The sequence below is a fragment of the Coregonus clupeaformis genome, unplaced genomic scaffold (genome assembly GCF_020615455.1).
Source record: "Coregonus clupeaformis isolate EN_2021a unplaced genomic scaffold, ASM2061545v1 scaf0300, whole genome shotgun sequence".
NCBI lineage: Eukaryota > Metazoa > Chordata > Actinopteri > Salmoniformes > Salmonidae > Coregonus > Coregonus clupeaformis.
Genome location: NW_025533755.1, coordinates 53,205 through 74,798, shown reverse-complemented (window position 1 = coordinate 74,798; position 21,594 = coordinate 53,205). Strand labels below are relative to the sequence as shown.

General features: G+C 44.6%; 1 protein-coding gene across 1 annotated transcript in view; it reads right to left on the bottom strand.

The window, feature by feature from the left end:
* Window positions 1-5,065: 5,065 nt before the first annotated feature.
* The window catches only part of LOC121568058 (ATP-dependent Clp protease ATP-binding subunit clpX-like, mitochondrial), a 37,648-nt gene continuing 21,119 nt past the window's right edge, over window positions 5,066-21,594 (bottom strand). The window contains exons 7-15 of the mRNA XM_041878624.2: window positions 20,661-20,702; window positions 18,187-18,363; window positions 17,888-18,052; window positions 16,139-16,227; window positions 14,309-14,473; window positions 12,252-12,551; window positions 7,506-7,598; window positions 7,173-7,279; window positions 5,066-5,211 (exon numbers count right to left, since the gene is read on the bottom strand). Of these exons, the coding sequence (XP_041734558.1) occupies window positions 5,118-5,211; window positions 7,173-7,279; window positions 7,506-7,598; window positions 12,252-12,551; window positions 14,309-14,473; window positions 16,139-16,227; window positions 17,888-18,052; window positions 18,187-18,363; window positions 20,661-20,702 (1,232 nt within the window). The 3' untranslated portion in view covers window positions 5,066-5,117. The remainder of the gene's footprint in view (window positions 5,212-7,172; window positions 7,280-7,505; window positions 7,599-12,251; window positions 12,552-14,308; window positions 14,474-16,138; window positions 16,228-17,887; window positions 18,053-18,186; window positions 18,364-20,660; window positions 20,703-21,594) is intronic.

The following is a 21,594-nucleotide window of genomic DNA, read 5'->3' as shown; positions in this document are numbered from 1 at the left end:
CACTGTGTTCTTGGGGACCTTCAATGCTGCAGACATTTTTTGGTACCCTTCCCCAGATCTGTGCGTCGACACAATCCTGTCTCGGAGCTCTACGGACAATTCCTTCGACCTCATGGCTTGGTTTTTGCTCTGACATGCACTGTCAACTATGGGACCTTATATAGACAGGTGTGTGCCTTTCCAAATCATGTCCAATCAATTGAATTTATACAGGTGGACTCCAATCAAGTTGTAGAAACATCTCAAGGGTGATCAATGGAAACAGGATGCACCGGAGCGCAATTTCAAGTCTCATAGCAAAAGGTCTAAATACTTATGTAAATAAGGTATGTTTTTTATTTTAAACAAATTTGCCAACATTTCTAAAAACCTGTTTTTGCTTTGTCATTATGGGGTATTGCGTGTAGATTGATGAGGATTTTTAAAAACAATTTAATTCATTTTAGAATAAGGCTGTAACGTAACAAAATATGGAAAAAGTCAAGGGGTCTGAATACTTTCCCGAATGCACTGTACTTGATTGTTCATTGTCAGTTTAGGTGTTAATTGCCCTGCTCAAGAGTACAACGGCAGGAGATTGCATCTAAAATAGTATTTCTAGAATCCCACCAAATATATTTTCATTGGACTTGGGAATAAAACCCTGTGCTTCAGAAGCCCGTCTCATATAATCTCTAGGCAACCTGCCAGCATAATCACAAAAACTACATCACATAGCCGTAAGCCATTTAACTAACCTCAGTGTCTCGTAGTATCTGGAGGTAGTCTGATATGGTGAGATCTGGGGCCATAACCAGCTCCATCTCTCGTCCCAGGGTCCCCAGCTCCTGTGGTGATCCCAGTGGGCTCTTAAAAGGGAACTTCCTCTAGACTGGTCGTCCTGTCTGTATACACAGTAAAACAATGAAACCCACACACTTACACTGAGGACACATAGCTTTACACAGAGACTCATGCACACAAACGCAAGCACACACGTACGTACTCTCACACACACACACACAGCCACACACACACAAATAACACACATTTAAATAAACTAAAGAACAAACTAAACTGGTCTAAACCAGTTCTCTATTCCCTTGGTGAAATTGAAATACAACATTCTGTCAGGTGATGGTATGATGACAGCGAAGGCAGCTTTAATAGGAAACATGTCATATCGAGAAACACGAAAGGCTTATAGACATCAATATGAATAGATGGCAGGCAAGGCAGTTCTCATCTTAAAATTATCGATCACACACATTCCTTGCAGTACTCACCTCTCTCAGCGGTCCTCTCAGCGGTCCACCGTGTGTGACGTGTTGACAGGACAGATGTACGGTAAATGACTTAGCTTAAGTATGAACACACAAGCTAATTCTCTTGCTCAGGTATAAGCCCCCGCCCTGTCTGACATCAGATGTGTTGACATCACATTACTATTAACTACTCATTGATGGAGTGGAACCCATGATGTACAGTGCCCTTCAGAAAAGTATTCAGACCCCTTGACTTTTTCCACATTTTGTTACATTAGCCTTATTCTAAAATTGGTTAAATAAAAATCCTCAGCAATCTACACACATTACCCCATAATGACAAAGCGAAAACAGGTTTTTAGAAATTAAACATTTTTATTTACATAAGTATTCAGACCCTTTGCTATGAGACTAAAAATTGAGCTCAGGTGCATCCTGTTTCCATTGATCATCCTTGTGATGTTTCTACAACTTGATTGGAGTCCACCTTTGGGAAATTCAATTGATTGGACATGATTTGGAAAGGCACACAACTGTCTATAAAAGGTCCCACAGTTGACAGTGCATGTCACAGCAAAAACCAAGCCATGAGGTCGAAGGAATTGTCCACAGAGCTCCGAGACAGGATTGTGTCAAGGCACAGATATGGGTACCAAAACATTTCTGCAGCATTGAAGGTCCCCAATAACACAGTGGCCTCCATCATTCTTAAATGGAAGAAATGTGGAACCACCAAGACTCTTCCTAGATCTGGCCGCCGTAGGCAGGGACTGGGAGACTAGTCAGGATCGAGGCAAAGATGAACGGAGCAATGTACAGAGAGATCCTTGATGAAAACCTGCTCCAGAGCGCTCAGGACCTCAGACTGGGGTGAAGGTTCACCTTCCAACAGAACAACGACCCTAAGCACACAGCCAAGACAACGCAGGAGTGGCTTCGGGACAAGTCTCTGAATGTCCTTGAGTGGCCCAGCCAGAGCCCTGACTTGAACCCTATCGAACATCTCTGGAGAGACCTGAAAATGCAGTACCAGTCAAAAGTTTGGACACACCTACTCATTCAAGGGTTTTTCTTTATTTTTTACTATTTTCTACATTGTTGAATAATAGTGAAAACATCAACACTATGAAATAACACATCATGTAGTAACCAAAAAAGTGTTAAACAAATCAAAATATTTTATATTTGAGATTCTTCAAAGTAGGGGGGGTATACATTAGATAGCTCTATTTGGTAAAAGACCAAGTCCATGTTATGGCAAGAACAGCTCAAATAAGCAAAGCGAAACGACAGTCCATCATTACTTTAAGACATGAAGGTCAGTAAATCCGGAAAATGTGAATAACTTTGAAAGTTTCTTCAAGTGCAGTCACAAAAACCATCAAGCGCTATGATGAAACTGGCTCTCATGAGGACCGCCACAGGAAAGGAAGACCCAGAGTTACCTCTGCTGCAGTTGATAAGTTAATTAGTTACCATTGAGTTAGTTAAATCAGCTTTGGTTTTTTTTGCACAGTATTTATGGAACAAATGTTCTTAACCCTCCCCCCATCTACCTATGCAACCTCCAGTTCTTGGGTGTGTGTTTTCCTGAAAAGTAACAGGGAGGCTGAAGGGAGAGGATTAGGGAAATGCTGATGAGTTGAGAAACAGGAATGTGTTGAACAACACACTTACAACACAGATTGCACATGAGCTGCATGGCCAGTTCTGCTCTCTGACATGTGGAGGTGGAGCCATGGTGGTCATGGTGGCCCTCAGTGGTGCCCCTCAGTGGTGCCACATGGCATTGCAAGTGGAGTTCAAACAAAAACAGCACAAATAAGCTTTTAAAACAATCTACATTGACAGTAATAGAGATATACATTTTATTTATAATATTTAAACAAATCACATCAATAAAATGTGGAGATTTTTCACAACTTTGGGGCGTTTCACATATAATTTACCTTTGAAATTAATCCAAACGGTAATCCTGCGAGGTTAGAGAGAGCAGACATGCATACATTCCCTAGTAGAGAATGGGTTTACAGCTGGAGGGGTATACAACAGTACAGAAATAACCATTCTTTAAATTTGTAAAAGGTCACTTCTACACACAACTGTTCTGCGTCTGAAAATGGCAGCCTATTCCCTATATAGTGTAGTACTTTTGACCAGAGGCCCTAGTCGAATAGGGTGCCATTTTGGACAGTCGAATAGGGTGCCATTTTGGACAGTCGAATAGGGTGCCATTTTGGACAGTCGAATAGGGTGCCATTTTGGACAGTCGAATAGGGTGCCATTTTGGACAGTCGAATAGGGTGCCATTTTGGACAGTCGAATAGGGTGCCATTTTGGACAGTCGAATAGGGTGCCATTTTGGACAGTCGAATAGGGTGCCATTTTGGACAGTCGAATAGGGTGCCATTTTGGACAGTCGAATAGGGTGCCATTTTGGACAGTCGAATAGGGTGCCATTTTGGACAGTCGAATAGGGTGCCATTTTGGACAGTCGAATAGGGTGCCATTTTGGACAGTCGAATAGGGTGCCATTTTGGACAGTCGAATAGGGTGCCATTTTGGACAGTCGAATAGGGTGCCATTTTGGACAGTCGAATAGGGTGCCTTTTTGGACAGTCGAATAGGGTGCCATTTTGGACGCTGCCCGTACTGTTCAGTGTGCTGGTGTAGGGGGTAGTACACATGTTTTCCCTAATCACTTTACAGGTGTGTTCCTGTGATACAAGATTATACACTTTTTCTAAGCAGCACTTGATGCTTATTAACAACATATACAGCTCAGTTATGTTAATTATGAACACCATTAGTACAATGGTGGATAAGAGGAGATATGGAGTGAAATTAGTGCAAGAATGTTTTTTTTTTTTTTTTTTTTACTCCATAGAAAAACATCACAATAATGATGTGCTCATCGTGGAATATCACGCTCCGGTGACCAGACCTGGGTTCAAATACTACTTTTAAAATTATTTAGCTCGGCTTGATTAAGCTTTCCTGGCGCAATGGAATCAATAAAATAGTTTCAACAGTGTGAACCCCTACCTACCTGGCAAGTGGCAAAGTATTTGTAAAAAATGTTGAATAGTATTTGAACCCAGGTCTGCCGGTGACAGTCAGGGTATTAGTTGTATATTGTTGTGTAACATTGAAGATACAAAAACTGAACATTCCTAGCCCTGGCTATGTCTTCAAGTATACAATATAGTGTCCCATTCATGTTATATTTGTTTCCTTTGCCATTTCAACCTGCCATCACCACAACACAAGAGGAGAGAAACACAATCCCCTATTTAAATCATTAATAATAAAAATTGCGTTCTCTTACGATAGATCAAAAGGCAATCCCCAAAGATGGAAAATATATATACTATAAAAAGGTCCACCTCGTTAGCAGCCCTTGATTTATAACTAAATAATTCCCATCTGATTCACAGGACCAAAAAGGTATTTACAGATCTCACATCCTTGTTGTTCATTATCAAAACACTTTCTGAGAGCGAGAGCGAGAGCGAGAGCGAGAGCGAGAGAGCGCGAGAGAGAGCGAGAGAGAGAGAGAGAGAGAGAAAAAGAGAAGAGAGAGAGAGAAAAAGAGAAGAGAGAGAGAAAAAGAGAAGAGAGAGAGAGAGAGAGAAAAAGAGAGAAAAAGAGAAAGAGAGAGAAAAGGAGAAAGAGAGGGGTCAAGAAACAATGTGTTTCATTGTGTTGTAGTTTCAGTAGTGGCCTGTAGGAGTCTCAGAGGCTGGAATTAGAGGAACCCACAACTGGCTTCCAAAGGTTCTAGAAGGTGTTCTAATGATTCTAGATTACACTGTGTGTAGATTATGTAGGAGTTCTTGAAAATGAGTGACGGTAAAGGACAGGGGGATCAAATCAGTTGTTGGCTGCTGCGTCCACCTGTCTGGACCAGTTCTCCTCTTCGGTACCAAAGTCATACTCCTCCTCTGCTGCCTCCTTCACTGGAGCCCTGGAAAGGTATTTACATTTTAGTCATTTAGTAGACGCTCTTAGGGTTAGTTATGCAGAGTACTAAGAGAGAGGAAGGTCAGTATTAGTGGTAGGGTTAGTTATGCAGAGAGAGAGAGGGGGGTCAGTATTAGTGGTAGTGGAGCCAAGGTACGGTCGGTTGAGATGTGTTTTCACTTGGGAACATTACATGGGAACTTCAGGTCAGGTTTCAGTACTCAGTGTTCTGATCTTAACATACCTCCGGCATGATGAAACCAATAGACCTTTGACTGATATGGTTGGTATTTACAGTGGGGGGGAAAAAAGTATTTAGTCAGCCAACAATTGTGCAAGTTCTCCCACTTAAAAAGATGAGAGAGGCCTGTAATTTTCATCATAGGTACACGTCAACTATGACATATTATTATTATAGAAAAAGAAAATCCAGAAACTCACATTGTAGGATTTTTAATGAATTTATTTGCAAATTATGGTGGAAAATAAGTATTTGGTCAATAACAAAAGTTTCTCAATACTTTGTTATATACCCTTTGTTGGCAATGACACAGGTCAAACGTTTTCTGTAAGTCTTTACAAGGTTTTCAAACACTGTTGCTGGTATTTTGGCCCATTCCTCCATGCAGATCTCCTCTAGAGCAGTGATGTTTTGGGGCTGTCGCTGGGCAACAAGGACTTTCAACTCCCTCCAAAGATTTTCTATGGGGTTGAGATCTGGAGACTGGCTAGGCCACTCCAGGACCTTGAAATGCTTCTTACGAAGCCACTCCTTCGTTGCCCGGGCGGTGTGTTTGGGATCATTGTCATGCTGAAAGACCCAGCCATGTTTCATCTTCAATGCCCTTGCTGATGGAAGGAGGTTTTCACTCAAAATCTCACGATACATGGCCCCATTCATTATTTCCTTTACACGGATCAGTCGTCCTGGTCCCTTTGCATAAAAACAGCCCCAAAGCATGATGTTTCCACCCCATGCTTCACAGTAGGTATGGTGTTCTTTGGATGCAACTCAGCATTCTTTGTCCTCCAAACACGACAAGTTGAGTTACCAAAAAGTTATATTTTGGTTTCATCTGACCATATGACATTCTCCCAATCCTCTTCTGGATCATCCAAATGCACTCTAGCAAACTTCAGACGGGCCTGGACATGTTCTGGCTTAAGCAGGGGAACACGTCTGGCACTGCAGGATTTAAGTCCCTGGCGGCGTAGTGTGTTACTGATGGTAGGCTTTGTTACTTTGGTCCCAGCTCTCTGCAGGTCATTCACTAGGTCCCCCCGTGTGGTTCTGGGATTTTTCCTCACCGTTCTTGTATGTCTTCCATTTCCTAATAATTGCTCCCACAGTTGATTTCTTCAAACCAAGCTGCTTACCTATTGCAGATTCAGTCTTCCCAGCCTGGTGCAGGTCTACAATTTTGTTTCTGGTGTCCTTTGACAGCTCTTTGGTCTTGGCCATAGTGGAGTTTGGAGTGTGACTGTTTGAGGTTGTGGACAGGTGTCTTTTATACTGATAAGTTCAAACAGGTGCCATTAATACAGGTAACGAGTGGAGGACAGAGGAGCCTCTTAAAGAAGAAGTTACAGGTCTGTGAGTGCCAGAAATCTTGCTTGTTTGTAGGTGACCAAATACTTATTTTCCACCATAATTTGCAAATAAATTCATTAAAAAATCCTACAATGTGATTTTCTGGATTTTTTTCCCCCTCAATTTGTCTGTCATAGTTGACGTGTACCTATGATGAAAATTACAGGCCTCTCTCATCTTTTTAAGTGGGAGAACTTGCACAATTGGTGGCTGACTAAATACAGTGGGGGGGGAGTATCTATTAATTTAACTTTTACTTAACCAGGCAAGTCAATTAATGGTGGCCTGGCAAGTGGCAAGAGATAAGTACAGCAATAAAAACATAGACAGTACGAAGCCAAGTGACAGTAAGATCCTAACAGGTGCTGCCTAACCTGACGTATTGTGGTTCTGATCTACCCTGGACCACGTCCTCGGTTAACTCCACAGCCATGATGTCTGAACACGGCACCTCAAACATTGGCTCCAGAAGAAGCTTCTCCTGTTTAAAAAAAAAAGAGAGAGATTTCACACAGCAGTGTCAGAAAACTGAAACAGGACATTCATTAATGAATTTCAGCTTCATTACACTGTCACAGTCACTCACCATACTAGTAATATCACTTAGATTTACCATCAGCAACCGAATCCGTTCTGTGTATATTCTTACTGCTGATAAAGACTCAAATACCAAATGTATAGGAATTGAGCACGTTGTATTGACTGACCATGATGGACCTCAGGCCACGGGCTCCCGTCTTCCTGTCCAGAGCCAGCCTGGCGATGGCCCTCAGTGCATCTGTGGTTACATTCAGTTCACACTGGAACACAAATCACAGAGAGAGGAACGTTATTTCGGTAGTTATTGTAGGTTATTGTAGGTAATTATTGTAGGTAAGTATTGTATTCGGCTGAGCCCGGTGAAGCACGAGGCTAGCTAACCCACTACCTGGACCAATAAAGCTAGCTAGCTAGCGGGTAGCTACTGGTAACTTTTAGCAACTGTGGATAGTTGTTTCCAATGTTATTTCACGCTTAAGAGTACCTGTAATTAAGCCAGCTAGCTACCTACCATTCAGCTGTTTTTCTAACCTCATTATCTGAAGCATTAACGTTAGGTAGTTAGTAGCTACTGTACTTAATTACAGCTACTGATTGCAGAAGACCAATGTCTTCTTGTCTGCCACCCAGACAGCTGGCGTCGGGTAAGTTTGGCTTTATACATAGCTTGGGCTTTGTCGAGTAAGGCTTAAACTATGTATTTAGATTGTAGTTAGGTATTGTAGGTAGGCATCGTGGGTTGTTGTGGGTAGTTATTGTATGTATTTATTGTAGGTTAGTATTGTATTCGGCGGTGCCGGGTGTAGCACGAAGCTAGCTAGCTAACTCACCTCCTGGACTAGCTGGTGAGTAGCTATTAGCAACGGTAGCAACTAAATACAATATCCTTTTAGCCAGCTACATTCGTTCACAGCGACGCCGTTTTTCAAACAAAGTCATCACCGCAGCCATTGCTAGCTAGCCACACTACCAGCTAGCAGTACTATAGCAACTAAATACAATATAATTTTAGCCAGCTACATTCGTTCGCAGCGACACCGTTTTTCAAACAAAGTCAACACAGCAGCCATTGCTAGCTAGCCAACACTACCAGCTAGCTGTACTGTAGCAGCTAAATACAATATCTTTGTGCTAGCTAGCCAACGTTTAATTATTGCTGCGTTATGAAAGGAACTAGACACGGACACGAATTATCTGTTTAGTGTGTTAACACACTATTGGTAGTTTGTTGTAACCAAGTATTGGTGCTAAACTGTGTGTTATTGGATGCTAGCATGCTAGTTAGCTATGGCGTCATAGTTAGCTAGCTGAATAAAGTAAGTTGAGTCTATTCCTTGAAACATTGAACCGCTGTAGTTTACAACAATTCTAATTTCTAAAGTGGAAGTTGGGAGAGTTTTATTCGGGTGGTTCAGTGAAACAATTATAGTTTCTGAGGTGGAAGTTGGGCGAGTTATATTTGGGAGTTGTGGTGAGGGAGGCCCTGCTCTCTCCTTTCCCAGATGTTTAGTTCATTTCATTCCGATCTCCTCTGCATTATTGTAGCCATCTGCTACAGCCTGTCAACTATGCCTCTGCCTATCCCTGTTCTCTCCTCTCCGCACAGGCTACACAAACGCCTCACACCGCGTGGCTGCTGCCTCTCTAACCTGGTGGTCCCTGCACGCACCACACACCTGGAGTTCCAGGTCTCAGGCAGCCTCTGGAACTGCCGTTCTGCTGCCAACAAGGCTGACTTCATCCCAGCCTATGCTACCCTCCAGTCCCTCGACTTCCTGGCGCTGACGGAAACATGGATTACCACTGAAAACACTGCTACTCCTATTGCTCTCTCCTCGTCTGACCATGTGTTCTCGCATACCCAGAGAGCATCTGGTCAGAGGGGTGGTGGCACAGGAATCCTCATCTCTCCCAAGTGGACATTCTCAATTTTTCCCCTAACCCATCTGTCTATCTCCTCATTTGAATTCCATGCTGTCACAGTCACTAGCCCATTTAAGCTTAATATCCTTGTCATCTATCGCCCTCCAGGTTCCCTTGGAGAGTTCATCAATGAGCTTGACGCCTTGATAAGTTCCTTTCCTGAGGATGGCTCACCCCTCACAGTTTTGGGGGATTCCAACCTCCCTACGTCTACATTTGACTCATTTCTCTCTGCCTCCTTCTTTCCACTCCTCTCCTCTTTTGACCTCACCCTCTCACCGTCCCCCCTACTCACAAGGCAGGCAATACGCTTGACCTCATCTTTACTAGATGCTGCTCTTCTACTAATCTCACTGCAACTCCCCTCCATGTCTCCGACCACTACTTTGTATCCTTTTCTCTCTCGCTCTCCTCCTACACTACTCACTCTGCCCCCTACACAGATGGTAATGCGCCGCCGCAACCTTCGCTCTCTCTCTCCCACTACTCTCTCCTCTTCCATCCTATCATCTCTTCCCTCTGCTCAATCCTTCTCCCTCCAATCTCCTGATTCTGCCTCCTCAACCCTCCTCTCCTCCCTTTCTGCATCCTTTGACTCTCTATGTCCCCTATCCTCCCGGCCGGCTCAGTCCTCCCCTCCAGCTCCGTGGCTTGATGACTCATTGCGAGCTCACAGAACAGAGCTCCGGGCAGCTGAGCGGAAATGGAAGAAAACTAGACTCCCCTGCGGACCTGGCATCTTTTCACTCCCTCCTCTCTACATTTTCTTCATCTGTTTCTGCTGCTAAGGCCACTTTCTACCACTCTAAATTCCAAGCATCTGCCTCTAACCCTAGGAAGCTCTTTGCCACATTCTCCTCCCTGCTGAATCCTCCTCCCCCCCCTCCTCCTCCCTCTCTGTGGATGACTTCGTCAACCACTTTGAAAAGAAGGTTGACGACATCCGATCCTCGTTTGTTAAGTCTAATGACACTGCTGGTCCTGCTCACACTGCCCTACCCTATGCTTTGACTTCTTTCTCCCCTCTCTCCAGATAAAATCTTGCGACTTGTGACTGCAGGCCGCCCAACAACCTGCCCGCTTGACCCCATCCCCTCCTCTCTTCTCCAGACCATCTCCGGTGACCTTCTCCCCTACCTCACCTCGCTGATCAACTCATCCTTGACCGCTGGCTATGTCCCTTCCGTCTTCAAGAGAGCAAGAGTTGCACCTCTTCTCAAAAAACCAACACTCGATCCCTCTGATGTCAACAACTACAGACCAGTATCCCTTCTTTCTTTTCTTTCCAAAACTATTGAGCGTGCCGTCTTTAGCCAACTCTCTTGCTATCTCTCTCAGAATGACCTTCTTGATCCTAACCAGTCAGGTTTCAGGACTGGTCATTCAACTGAGACTGCTCTTCTCTGTGTCACGGAGGCTCTCCGCACTGCTAAAGCTAAGTCTCTCTCCTCTGCTCTTGTCCTTCTAGACCTGTCTGCTGCCTTTGATACTGTGAACCATCAGATCCTCCTCTCCACCCTCTCCGAGCTGGGCATCTCCGGCGCGGCTCACTCTTGGATTGCGTCCTACCTGACCGGTCGCTCCTACCAAGTGGCGTGGCGAGAAGCTGTCTCCGCACCACGTGCTCTCACCACTGGTGTCCCCCAGGGCTCAGTTCTAGGCCCTCTCCTATTCTCGCTATACACCAAGTCACTTGGCTCCGTCATATCCTCACATGGCCTCTCCTATCATTGCTACGCTGACGATACACAACTAATCTTCTCCTTTCCCCCTTCTGATAACCAGGTGGCGAATCGCATCTCTGCATGTCTGGCAGACATATCAGTATGGATGACGGATCACCACCTCAAGCTGAACCTTGGCAAGACGGAGCTGCTCTTCCTCCCGGGGAAGGACTGCCCGTTCCATGATCTCGCCATCACGGTTGAGAACTCCGTTGTGTCCTCCTCCCAGAGTGCGAAGAGCCTTGGCGTGACCCTGGACAATACCCTGTCGTTCTCCGCTAACATCAAGGCGGTGACCCGATCCTGCAGGTTCATGCTCTACAACATTCGGAGAGTACGACCCTGCCTTACACAGGAAGCGGCACAGGTCCTAATCCAGGCACTTGTCATCTCCCCGTCTGGATTACTGCAACTCGCTGTTGGCTGGGCTCCCTGCCTGTGCCATTAAACCCCTACAACTCATCCAGAATGCCGCAGCCCGTCTGGTGTTCAACCTTCCCAAGTTCTCTCACGTCACCCCGCTCCTCCGCACACTCCACTGGCTTCCAGTTGAAGCTCGCATCTGTTACAAGACCATGGTGCTTGCCTATGGAGCTGTGAGGGGAACGGCACCTCCGTACCTTCAGGCTCTGATCAGTCCCTACACCCAAACGAGGGCATTGCGTTCATCCACCTCTGGCCTGCTGGCTCCCCTTCCTCTGCGGAAGCATAGTTCCCGCTCAGCCCAGTCAAAACTGTTCGCTGCTCTGGCACCCCAATGGTGGAACAAGCTCCCTCACGACACCAGGACAGCGGAGTCACTCACCACCTTCCGGAGACATTTGAAACCCCACCTCTTTAAGGAATACCTGGGATAGGATAAAGCAATCCTTCTACCCCCCTCTTAAATTTTTTATTTTTTTTTAATTGTAAAGTGGTTATCCCACTGGTTATAGGGTGAATGCACCAATTTGTAAGTCGCTCTGGATAAGAGCGTCTGCTAAATGACGTAAATGTTATAACAGGACCGAGACACAGGCAGAGTGAATGTGATATGTACATCCAAAAGACTTGGGTTAGACTAAAACATGACAAACACAGCCTTGATAAATGACAATATTATCTGTCTAGTTTGTGTCTGCTAAGTAGCCAGCAGTCCTGTCAGCTGTATGGAGCTAGTGCATCCTCAGCAGTAGAGTTGTTCTTCCAGTCCTGAGAAAGGCCTTTCTTTCCTCACCTTGTCCATGCTGAACAGGGCCTGGTACTGAGACCACTACTACTACTAACCTTGTCCATGCTGAACAGGGCCTGGTACTGGGGTATGACAGCGTTACGTGGTTCTGTCAGGATGCGGACCAGAGTCTCTTCATCCAGACTGTGCAGAGGCACCACCACTGGCAGACGCCCCACGAACTCCGGGATCATCCCAAACTCAATGAGGTCCCGGGCCTCCACGAGCTTCAGCAGCCGGTCCTTCTCCTCCATCTCTGCCACCATGTCCGTCTGTTCACTGCTGTTAGCCTGGTCGGCCACTGCCGCCGCACGGCGACCCTTACCCATGTTGGAGGGCGTCCCGAAGCCCAGGTACTAGAAGAGAAAAAAAAGAGGCGATTAGTGGGTGAACAACAGGTACTACACAGGCGGAGAGGGACCAGAGAGGAGAAGGTTAAGGAAAACACGTGGTCTAAAACACTGAAGAAATGAGACGTCATCTAGGAGAGGCAGGCCTAGACATTCATGTTCCATTCATTAAAATACTACATTAAAGCGGTAACCATCAGTTCAAACAATAACAAAAAGTGACACCCTGCCACTGTTTTGGTAAAAAGCAGAGTGATGGGGGATGGAGAAATGTACCCACTCTCAGATTAACAGACAGAGCTGTGGATGCAAGGACTGACCATCCATGACATCACAATGACAGTTTTAACCATGTTGAGGCTATATAGTGTTTGTTTACATTTACTTTGATTACAGACAACGGAGTTGAACAAGCTTCTATTTTATACTGAACAAAAATATAAATGCAACATATAAAATGTTTGGTCCCATGTTTCATGAGCTAAAAAAAAAAAAAAAAGAGGGAGTGTGCAACTGGCATGCTGATTACAGGATTGTCCACCAGAGCTGTTGCCAGATAATCAAATGTTCATTTCGCTACTATAAGCCGCCTCCAACGTCGTTTTATAGAATTTGTCAGTACGTCCAACCGGTCTCACAACCGCAGACCACGTGTAACCACGCCAGCCCAGGTCCTCCACATCCGGCTTCTTCACCTGCGGGATCGTCTGAGACAGCTGATGAAACTGTGGGTTTTGCACAACCAAATAATTTCTGCACAAACTGTCAGAAACCGTCTCAGGGAAGCTCATCTGCGTGCTCGACGTCCTCACCAGGGTCTTGACCTGACTGCAGTTTGGCGTCGTAACCGACTTCAGTGGGCAAATGCTCACCTTCGATGGCCACTGGCACGCTGGACAAGTGTGCTCTTCACGGTTTGCTGATGTCAACATTGTGAACAGAGTGCCCCATGGTGGCAGTGGGGTTATGGTATGGGCAGGCATAAACTACGGACAACAAACACAATTGCATTTTATCGGTGGCAATTCATCCACCGCCATCACCTCATGTTTCAGCATGATAATGCACAGCCCCATGTCGCAAGGATCTGTACACAATTCCTGGAAGCTGAAAATGTCCCAGTTCTTCCATGGCCTGCATACTCACCAGACATATCACCCATTGAGCATGTTTGGGATGCTCTGGATCGACGTGTATGACAGCGTGTTCCAGTTCCAGCCAATATCCAGCAACTTCACACAGCCAATGAGGAGTGGGATAACGTTCCACAGGCCACAATCAACAGCCTGATTAACTCTATGCAAAGGAGATGTGTCGCGCTGTATTAGGCAAATGGTGGTCACACCAGATACTGACTAGTTCTGATCCACGCCCCTACTTTTTTTTTTAAAAGGTATCTGTGACCAGATGCATATCTGTATTCCCAGTCATGTCAAATCCATAGATTAGGGCCTAATGAATATATTTCAATTGACTGACTTCCTTATATGAACTGTAACTTTTGTTCAGTGTAGGTTCTGATGGGGTACGACTGTTGAATTTAAGCTCATTAGGTACTTATTTATAAGTTATATTCTTCAAGAATCAATGGGTACATATTATTAAATGGATGTAGCAACTGCAGATTGCTCAGATTAGAGAGACTGTTGACCGAGTCTCTTGAAAACCAGTGAACAGAATAAATAGTCAAAGGACCGCAGCCGTTTTACAGTTCTGGGTCGATACAATGAGGGAAAACATATATATTTTTTCTTCTTGCTAACCTTTTCATTCTTCCGTCTGCTGACGATTCTGTCGAGTCCGTTGAAGGCTCCTGACGCTACGAACAGGATGTTAGTGGTGTCCACCTGCACCGTCTCTCCTCTCAGCTTCCTGGAGTTCTTCTCTGGGACGTTCACTATCGTGCCCTCCAGGAGTTTCAGCAGGCCCTACATTCAGAAAACACAGACGTCAAATCACTGATATCTCCCATCCCGTAAGGTAACACTCTATAACAGGGTTCCCCAACTGGTGGCCCGCGGGCCGACTTTGGCCTGCAGGTGGATTCATTTGGTGGCCAAAGTTTTCAGAGAAAATTAATAAATAAATAAATAAATATACAGTACCAGTCAAAAGTTTGGACACACCTACTCATTAAAGGGTTTTTCTTAATTTTGACTATTTTCTACTATTTTCTAGAATAGTAGTGAAGATATCAAAACTATGAAATAACACATATGGAATCATGTAGTAACCAAAAAAAGTGTTAATGAAATCAAAATATATTTCATATTTGAGATTCATCAAAGTAGCCACCCTTTGCCTTGATAACAGCTTTGCACACTCTTGGCATTCTCTCAACCAGCTTCATGAGGTAGTTGAATGCATTTCAATTAAAAAGGTGTGCCTTGTTAAAAGTTAATTTGTGGAATTTCTTTCCTTCTTAATGCATTTGAGCCAATCCGTTGTGTTGTGACAAGGTAGGGGTGGTATACAGAAGATAGCCCTATTTGGTAAAAGACCAAGTCCATATTATGGCAAGAACAGCTCAAATAATCAAAGACAAATTACAGTCCATCATTACTTTAAGACATGAAGGTCAGTCAATCCGGAAAATGTGAAGAACTTTGAAAGTTTCTTCAAGTGCAGTCGCAAAAACCATCAATCACTATGATGAAACTGGGTCTCATGAGGACAAGCCACAGGAAAGGAAGACCCAGAGTTACCTCTGCTGCAGAGGATAAGTTCATTAGAGTTACCAGCCTCAGAAATTGCAGCCCAAATAAGTGCTTCACAGAGTTCAAGTAACAGACACATCAACATCAACTGTTCAGAGGAGACTGTGTGAATCAGGACACCTCCCGAGTGGCGCAGTGGTCTAAGGCACTGCATGGCAGTGCTAGCTGTGCCACTAGAGATCCTGGTTCGAATCCGTAGCCGGCCGTGACCGGGAGACCCATGGGGCGGCGCACAATTGGCCCAGCGTTGTCTAGGGTAGGGGAGGGAATGGCCGGCAGGGATGTAGCTCATTTGGTAGAGCATGGCGTTTGCAACGCCAGGGTTGTGGGTTCGATTCCCACGGGGGGCCAGTATGAAAAATAAAAATAATGTAATAATGCACTAACTGTAAGTCGCTCTGGATAAGAGCGTCTGCTAAATGACTAAAATTTTAATAATAAGGAGAGACTTGCTTAGGCCAAGAAACACGAGCAATGGACATTAGACCGGTGGAAATCTGTCCTTTGGTCTGGGGTCCAAATTGGAGATTTTTGGTTGCAACCGCTGTGTCTTTGTGAGACGCAGTGTAGGTGAACGGATGATCTCTGCATGTGTAGTTCCCACCGTGAAGCAAGGAGGAGGAGACGTGATGGTGTTTTGCTGGTGACACGGTCTGTGATTTATTTAGAATTCAAGGCACACTTAACCAGCATGGCTACCACAGCATTCTGCAGGCGACACGCCATCCCATCTGGTTTGGGCTTTAGTGGGACAATCTACAAAGAGCAGGGTGTTCTTAATGTTTTGTGTTCTCAGCGTATGTCTGGTCACTACTGTGAAGTTGACCAAATGAGTTTCCTAAGCTTGGGATAATAAAGTACGGCTTGAGTACTGGCCTGCTGTACTCCCTCTCCTCCTACGTCTCTGAGCTGGTGGATTCCAGGAACACTGCCGATCTTATCCACCTCATCCAGAAACACAATGCCTGGACAGGGAGACATTTACATTCAACTAAAGTAGGTAAAAACGACTACAGTGCCTTCAGAAAGTATTCATACCCCTTGATTTATTCCAAAATGTAGTTGTGTTACAGCCTGAATTCAAAATGGATTAAATATATGTATCTCACCAATCTACACACAATACCCCATAATGACAAAGTGAAAACATGTTTTTAGAAATCTTTGCAAATGTATTGAAAATGAAATACAGATGTATTCACACCACTGAGTCAATACATGTTAGAATCATCTTTGGCATGCGATTACAGCTGTGAGTCTTTCCTGGGTAAGTCTCTAAGAGCTTTGCACACCTGGATTTTACAATATTTGCACAATGTTTTTTTAATTCTTCAAGCTCTGTCAAGTTGGTTGTTGATCATTGATAGAACTTATTTAAAACTGATTTAAGTCAAAACTGTAACTAGGCCACTCAGGAACATTCAATGTCGTCTTGGTAAGCAACTCCAGTGTATATTTGGCCTTGTGTTTTAGGTTATTGTCCTGCTGAAAGGTGAATGCGTCTCCCAGTGTCTGTTGGAAAGCAGACTGAACCAGGTTTTCCTCTAGGATTTTGCCTGTGCTTAGCTCTAGTCCATTTATTTTTATTCTAAAAAAACTCCCTTGCCGATGACAAGCATACCCATGACATGACGCAGCCACCCCTATGCTTGAAAATATGAAGTGGTACTCAGTGATGTGTTGGATTTGCCCCAAACATAACAATTTGTATTCAGGACATAAAATAAATTGCTTTGCCACATTTCTTGCAGTGTTACTTTAGTGCCTTGTTGCAAACAGGATGCATGTTTTGGAATATTATTATTATGTACAGGCTTCCTTTTCATTCTGTCAATTAGGTTAGTATTGTGGAGTAACTACAATGTTGTTGATCCATCCTCAGTTCTCTCCGATCACCATCAGCCATTAAACCCTGTAACTGTTTTAAAGTCACCATTGGCCTCATGGCGAAATCCCTGAGCGGTTTCCTTCCTCTCCGACAACTGAGTTAGGAAGGACGCCTGTATCTTTGTAGTGACTGGGTGTATTGATACACCATCCAAAGTGTAATTAATAACTTCACCATGCTCAAAGGGATATTCAATGTCTGCTTTTTTTTTTTTACCCATCTACCAATAGGTGCCCTTCTTTGCGAGGCATTGGAAAACCTCCCTGGTCTTTGTGGTTGAATCTGCTCGACTGAGGGACCTCACAGATAATTGTATGTGTGGGGCACAAAGATGAGGTAGCCAACTTTGACATTATGGGGCATTGTGTTTGTAAGCCAGTAACACAAAATCTAAATGTAATCAATTTTAAAATTCAGGCTGTAACAACAAAAAGTCAAGGGGTGTGAATACTTTCTGAAGGCACTGTAAATAACCCAGAAACACAATGCCTGTACCACATCTTAGTGAGATTGTGGTCATTATATTAAACAGATATAGATTTTGTACAGAGGGCTTATGTGAATAAGATAGTTCTATTTGAACTACAAGAGAATAGTGAATTCTCATCCGCAAATTTGTTTTTTAAATAATTCCCTGCATCAGACTACACACAAGTTACAAAGTGCTGTACACGAAAAGCATAACAGATCTATTTAAGTCCCGGAGAACCAGAAAACAGAGTTTGTGAGCCACCCACCTTGCTGTGCTTTGTCCACAGAGTAGTTGGCATCCTGCAGCAGCTTGGCGATAACAGACTCGATGTCCTCCCCAACATAGCCAGCCTGGGTCAGGGTGGTACAATCACAGATGGTAAAGGGTACATCTAGACACTTGGCCAGGGTCTGGGCCAACAATGTCTTTCCTGGGAAATATAGTGAGAAATATTTTAATGGACATGAGACAAGGATATATATATTTTCACAGCAGTAAGTTGTTTTGGACAAAAATTGTTTAAAATTTGCCACGTGTAGTGAATACATTTAGTAGTTTACTAACCTGATCCGGTGGGGCCTAGCAACACGATGTTGCTCTTCTCCAGTTTGATGTCGGTGTGGGTGGAGTCTAACACGTCCCCGCCCCTCATCTCCTGAGGAGCCTGCTGATTGGCCTGCTGCTGCATGGAGGCCCCCAGAGCATTGCCATGGGGACTGATCCCTGCTATCTGAAGGAGTTCTACAAATGACAAATGTAAACAAAACAGCCATATTGTATATTTGGGTTCAGATTTGGCAGCAGGATAGTGGTGATTTCTAGCCTGGTCCCAGATCTGTTTGTGCTCTTGCCAAATGTCAACTCCATTGTTGTCCTCGTCAAGCTTGTTTGGCATGACGGATTCCATAAGGAGTTGGCGAGAGGGCAGAAACAGATTTGCCCCCAGGCTAGGGGAATCCATTTTGGGTCAATGTTTCCCATCTCTCATGGCAATGACCAGGCACTAAAACGTAACTTTTCCGAACAGGATATGCAATGTTGGCCTACTCTCTGTGATCTGGCAACTTAAGTTGTATTACACGTTTGCACTGTATTGTAATGTACACCGAGTGTAAAAAAAACATTAAGAACACATGCTCTTTCCATGACATAGACTGACCAGGTGAAAGCTATGATCCCTTATTGATGACACTTGTTAAATCCACTTCAAAATCAGTGTAGATGAAGGGGAGGAGACAGGTTAAAGAAGGATTTATAGGGCCTCCTGAGCTGTGCAGCGGTCTAAGGCACTGCATCGCAGTTCTAGATGCGTTACTAAAGATCCGGGTTCATTTCCGGGCAGTGCTATAACCGGCCGTGGCCGGGAGTCCCATAGGACGGCGCACAATTGGCCCAGTGTCGTCCGGGTTAGGGGAAGGTTTGGCCGGTGGGGCTTTACTTCGCTCATCTCACTCTAGTGACTCCTTGTGGCGGGCCGGGTGCCTGCGGGCTGACCCCGGTCGCCAGTTGAAGAGTGTTTCCTCCGACACATTGGTGCGGCTGGCTTCCGGGTTAAGCTGGCGGGTGTTAAGGAGCGCGGTTAGGCTGGTCACGTTTCAGAGGACGCATGACTCCACCTTCGCCTCTCCCGAGCCCGTTGGGGAGTTGCAGCAATGAGACAAGATCAAACATTGGGGAGAAAAAGGGGGTAAAATACAGCCACAAGAGAAAAAAATGATGTTTTTAAGCCTTGAAACAATTGAGACATGGATTGTGTATACGTGCCATTCAGAGAGTGAATGGGCAAGACAAAATATTTAAGTGCCTTTGAACAGGGTATGGTAGTAGGTGCCAGGCGCACCAGCTTGTGTCAAGAACTGCAACGCTGCTGGGTTTTTAATGCTCAACAGTTTACCGTGTGTGTCAAGAATGGTCCACCACCCAAAGGACATCCATCCAACTTGACACAACTGTGGGAAGCATTGGAGTCAACATGGGCCAGCATCCCTGTGGAACGCTTTCGACACCTTGTCGAGCACATGCCCTGACGAATTGAGGCTGATCTGATGGCAAAAGGGGTGGTTGCAACTCAATATAAGTCCCCTGCAGCTCAGTTGGTAGAGCATGGCGCTTGCAACGCCAGGGCTGTGGGTTTGTTTCCCACGGGGAGGGCAGTATGAGAATGTATGCACTCACTAACTGTAAGTCGCTCTGGATAAGAACGTCTGCTAAAATGACAACAAAAAAAAATGTAAAAATATTAGGAAGGTGTTCTTAATGTTTTGTACACTCCGTGTATAACACGTTTGTGTCTCGTATTTTCAGTTCGCCAGGCTCCCTAGTTATAATGTGAAGTATCTGTGGTGGTGCTGCATCACGGCAATAGGTCCAAGTTCAATCTAAAAATACAGGTGCCCTGCTCTACTCTTTACTGGGAGCCAGTGTGGAGTATTCAAAATAATTTCAAATACTTTATATGGGCTTCCCGTGTGGCTCAGTTAATTAGAGCATGGCGCTCCTCTGGCCCCCCCCGGCCCCCCCGCCAGACTTTTCACATTTTTGTTTTAATCTGAAACTGCCACATCTGATTAAATTAGTCGAGTGGCGCAGCAGTCTAAGGCACTGCATCTCAGTGCTTGAGGCGTCACTACAGACCCCCTGGTTCGATTCCAGGCTGTATCACAATCTGGCCGTGATTGGGAGTCCCATAGGGCGGCGCACAATTGGCCCAGCGTCGTCCGGGTTTGGCCGTCATTGTAAATAAGAATTTGTTCTTAACTGACTTGCCTAGTTAAATAAAAAAGGATTGATGATTAGTTGACTAATTGAATCAGGTGTGAAAGTTTAGGATACATTTTCTTTTTTTTTAATCTAACACACCCTAAAAACAATACGTCATTGACAACAAGAGAAGCTAGTCTGTAAACTTTATCATTTGTGCAATTCTTTGAAAATAAAACATATACCACAACAGAACGCTCCAATCAAAAAAGTGACATGTTTAAAATAGCCAATGATACGGAGACAGCTACGTAAGGAGGACCAATCAAATCACTTACTTGTGAATCTGTACTCATCCTCCCGTCTTTTCAGCTCTAGCTCTACAGAGAGAGGATGACATCACGTACTGCCAGATTAACACATCACTACATTTCTGCATGGAAGAATCAGATTCCACTGTTTGTTGTTCGTAATCATCACCCTGTTATCTTGTTAAATCCATTAGCATCGTCCTTTCAAGCTGTCAAGTGTGTGGGTGTAAAAGCAAATCATTGAACAAATGCCAAATTATACAGATGAGAGCGTCATGAGGTGACTGTGACATCTGAACAGGTGTTTCAGCACAAACTTTGCTCATAACGAAAGCATAACGCTGTTGCCTAATGAAATTATACTATTCTGTTTTGTCCAGTATACGTTTTCTGGCGGCTGACTATTATTAATATTTTAAACAAACAAAAGGCATGTAGCTGACTGAACTCTGCTGACCTTCTGGTGTGAGAACTACTATAGCTAACAGAACACTACACCAGTAAGGCTGACCTCGTGGTGTGAGGCCTGTTTCTAACTAACAGTAGACTGTACTGACCTCGTGGTGTGAGGCCTGTTTCTAACTAACAGTAGACTGTACTGACCTCGTGGTGTGAGGCCTGTTTCTAACTAACAGTAGACTGTACTGACCTCGTGGTGTGAGGCCTGTTTCTAACTAACAGTAGACTGTACTGACCTCGTGGTGTGAGCGAGGCCTGTTTCTAACTAACAGTAGACTGTACTGACCTCGTGGTGTGAGGCCTGTTTCTAACTAACAGTAGACTGTACTGACCTCGTGGTGTGAGGCCTGTTTCTAACTAACAGTAGACTGTACTGACCTCGTGGTGTGAGGCCTGTTTCTAACTAACAGTAGACTGTACTGACCTCGTGGTGTGAGCGAGGCCTGTTTCTAACTAACAGTAGACTGTACTGACCTCGTGGTGTGAGGCCTGTTTCTAACTA